Below are 3,122 nucleotides of genomic sequence, written 5' to 3'. Positions count from 1 at the left end.
TGAAGGTCTGCAGAGAGCCAATACATACAGAGTGACTCACAGTGTGTTTAGATTAAACAGCTCAAAAAGAAATCGTGGAGTTCCCTGTGCTGTGCCTCTGCTGTGCAGGCAGCCCCATTGCTCTGGAGGGGAAAGCATCAGCTCTGTGCCTACAGCCCACTGAAACTGTGACCCATGGTAACATAAATAGAAGACTCTCACGTAGTGGCAGTGACACAGTCCTGCTGAAGTGACACAGTCCTGCTGAGTCACCTGGAGCAAACAGGAGTTTGCTACACTTATGCAAGTGCCAGACCGTGACTTCGCCCATGTCTGACAGGGCGACCAGCAGCCCTGAGGCACCTCAGCTTCTTGGGGCCAACATCCCCTCTGGGAAAACAGCCCATGGAAAAAAATTAACTTGCCCTTGGGTCAGGAAACTTCTTTCCCTGGGGCTGTCCCGGTGGGGCAGTGAAACGCGGTGCAGAAAGAATCACGGAATGGTCTGGCTTGGAAGGGACCTTCAAGATCACCCAGTTCTAATCTCCTGCCATGTACAGGGATACTCTGCACTAGGCCAGGTTGCTCAGAGACCCATCCAACCCGGCCTTGAACACTTCCAGGGATATGGCAGCAACTGCAGACTCCTCTCATTCCAACTTTGGTCTTCAACTTGTTGCTTAAAACCAGCAAATCTTATAGTCCTTGGTCATGCCAACCAGTAAATCACATGACTGTAAATCACGAACTACACTGCTACGGTCTTTAACAGGGCTGACAGTGCCTCAGCCCTGCACCCTCAGCCTTCAGCCTCTCAACCCCCATCCCCTCATCCCTGAGCCCCTCAGCCCCCAGCCCTCAGCTTAACCTTCAGCCCCTCATCCCTCAACCCTGAGCCCTTCAGCCCCTCATCCCTTCAGTCCTGAACCCCTCATCCCCCCAGCCCTCAACTCTCAGACCTCAGCCCCCAACCCTCAGCTGAGCCCTTCAGCCCCTCAGCCCTCAACCCTCACTCCTTGGACCCCGGCCCCTCAGCCCTGAACCCCTCAGCTATCAGCTCCTCAGCTATCAGCTCCTCAGCTATCAGCTCCTCAGCTATCAGCTCCTCAGCTATCAGCACCTCATCCCCTCAGCGCCTCAGCCCCTCAACTCTGAGCCCCTCAGTCCTCAGCTCTCAGCCTCCAGCCATTAACCCCTCAGCCCAAACTCCTCATCCCCCAGCACCGAGCCCCTCAGACTTCAGCTCCTCAACCCTGAGTCCCTCAGCCCTCAATTCTCAACCCCCTAGCTCGAACTCTCAGTCCCCGCTCCTCAGCCGTCCTCTCTCAGCCCCCAGCACTGAGCGCCCGAGGCCCTCAACTCTCATTCCTCAGCTTCCCCCAAAGCCCCGCCTCTGCCCGCCCCTCCACACGTACTCCTGTTCTTATTGGCCGGAGCTCCTCAGAGCGACGGGAGAGGCGGCCAATTAGCGTTCGCATCGCCGTGACGAGCTGGGAAGGTCGGGCTCTGCCTCCGTTCCGCCCGCGGCACGGCCCGGGCGCCGCTGAGGGCGGGACGGGGCGGCTGTCCTGAGGGACAGGCGGACGGAGCCGCCGCCGCTGTCTCGGGGGAAGGAGCTGCCCTGTGCCCGCCGTGCCATGGAGGACTTGCTGCCCTCGGGCCTGCTGGAGGTCTGCCTGCTGGTCGGTGCGCCCCGGGAGCGGGTGCGGGCGCTGCTCCAGGTGAGGGGGGGTTCGGGTGTGCAGGGCAGCGTCTGTGGGGCAGCGTCTGTCCGCGGATGGGGCTGAGATACCTCAGCAAAAACTTGTTTTGACAGGCGGACGCCAGCAGAGCAGGGGGAGTTTGGTAGCGGTGTGAGGTGATCTCACTTTTCCAAAGGTCCGAGTGTAGATGGAGAACTCACTGTAGCTTTATACAAGCAGGGACAGCAAAACGCGTATCTTCGACTGGATGATAATCCACGTCCCGTCTTCCGCTGGAGATCCTGAGGAAAACACGAGTTCTAAACACCCGTGAGCTCAGTGCTCTGAGTTTGGCACAGCCGGCGCCGCTCGGATGCGGCGGGAGCCGAGGGGTTGGTTTCCGCTTTGAATGTGCGGTTTATAACTATATAATTATTCACGTGCGAGTTCACAGTGAAAGCCCTCCTCCTGATTCTGCTGGGTTCAGATGTGCAGAGGGCGTTGGTTCCCGTACCCACGAGCAGCCCCGCTGTGGGAAAAGCTTCGGGAATTGCTGTGGGAACTGCCGCGGTGCCAGCACGTGCGGAAAAGCCAAAACAGCTCCCAGGGATCTCGGCTCTTATTGCTTGAACTTGAATTTGATTGCGCGCTCTAATAGCATTAGATAAAGAGGTCTTTGTTGGGCTCGTTGCTTGCTCGCCCGCTCAGGAGGCGACTTTTGCTGATGTCAGCCTCTTAAGCGATAGCAGCCAAGCAGAGGTTCGCATTCCAGGGTCTCATTCATGTGTACATTCAGCATGGGAATACAGTTCCTAATTGTCACCACCAGACTTGTGAAATCGGGGGTGTATGTGGTGTTTCGTCATCTGCCTGAGAAGTGAACCCAGAAGAAGGGGAATTTCTTATTCGTTCCAGTTTGCTCAGTTTGATCTCGTTGCTCTCAAAAAAACCCCTGTGGAACAACAAATAAGAAACTGGCTACAGAAAGTAAAGGCATTCTGATATTCTGATCACACAACAGGTTTTGAATTGTTTCTTTGTTCAAGATAAAAAAAGGTGTCAGAAAAGAAAGTAGTCCCTGTTCTTATCAACATTAACAACAGTAAGGTCCCTACAAGCTGTTGCACTGCAGGGATTTCAATCACTGTCTTAGGGCAAGCTTATAGATTTACTCCACTTCCTTTTCCTTCTGCAACACTGTCTACACGAGGAAAGGGTGGAATATGTTTTATGTCTAATTTTAGTGAATGTAGAAAGAAGAGACCTTATTGACAGAAAATGAGAACATTTCAATGGAGAGTAGTGGATCTCTGATGATATTTACAGTAGGTAAAAACCTTGATCGTGCTTCAACTCTTGGTCTTGAAAGCATGTTTGTGTGTTCTTAACTTTATTGCAACATGGAGTGATAAAATCAATGAGAATATCACAGAACTCGCTTCCAAAGTAAGAAAAGCCTTC

The 3,122-nt window shown here is 53.8% G+C and overlaps 1 protein-coding gene across 1 annotated transcript in view; it reads left to right on the top strand.

Moving 5' to 3' along the window:
• The first annotated feature begins 1,555 nt into the window (after positions 1-1,555).
• DENND3 (DENN domain containing 3) overlaps positions 1,556-3,122 on the top strand; it is a 31,864-nt gene continuing 30,297 nt past the window's right edge. Inside the window, exon 1 of the mRNA XM_027713035.2 lies at positions 1,556-1,700. Within this exon, the coding sequence (XP_027568836.1) occupies positions 1,617-1,700 (84 nt within the window). The 5' untranslated portion in view covers positions 1,556-1,616. The remainder of the gene's footprint in view (positions 1,701-3,122) is intronic.

This window comes from Pipra filicauda, unplaced genomic scaffold (assembly GCF_003945595.2).
Source record: "Pipra filicauda isolate LSUMZ 115617 unplaced genomic scaffold, ASM394559v2 scaffold251_size2273266_pilon, whole genome shotgun sequence".
Taxonomy (NCBI): domain Eukaryota; kingdom Metazoa; phylum Chordata; class Aves; order Passeriformes; family Pipridae; genus Pipra; species Pipra filicauda.
This window is presented reverse-complemented; position numbering and strand designations above follow the sequence as displayed.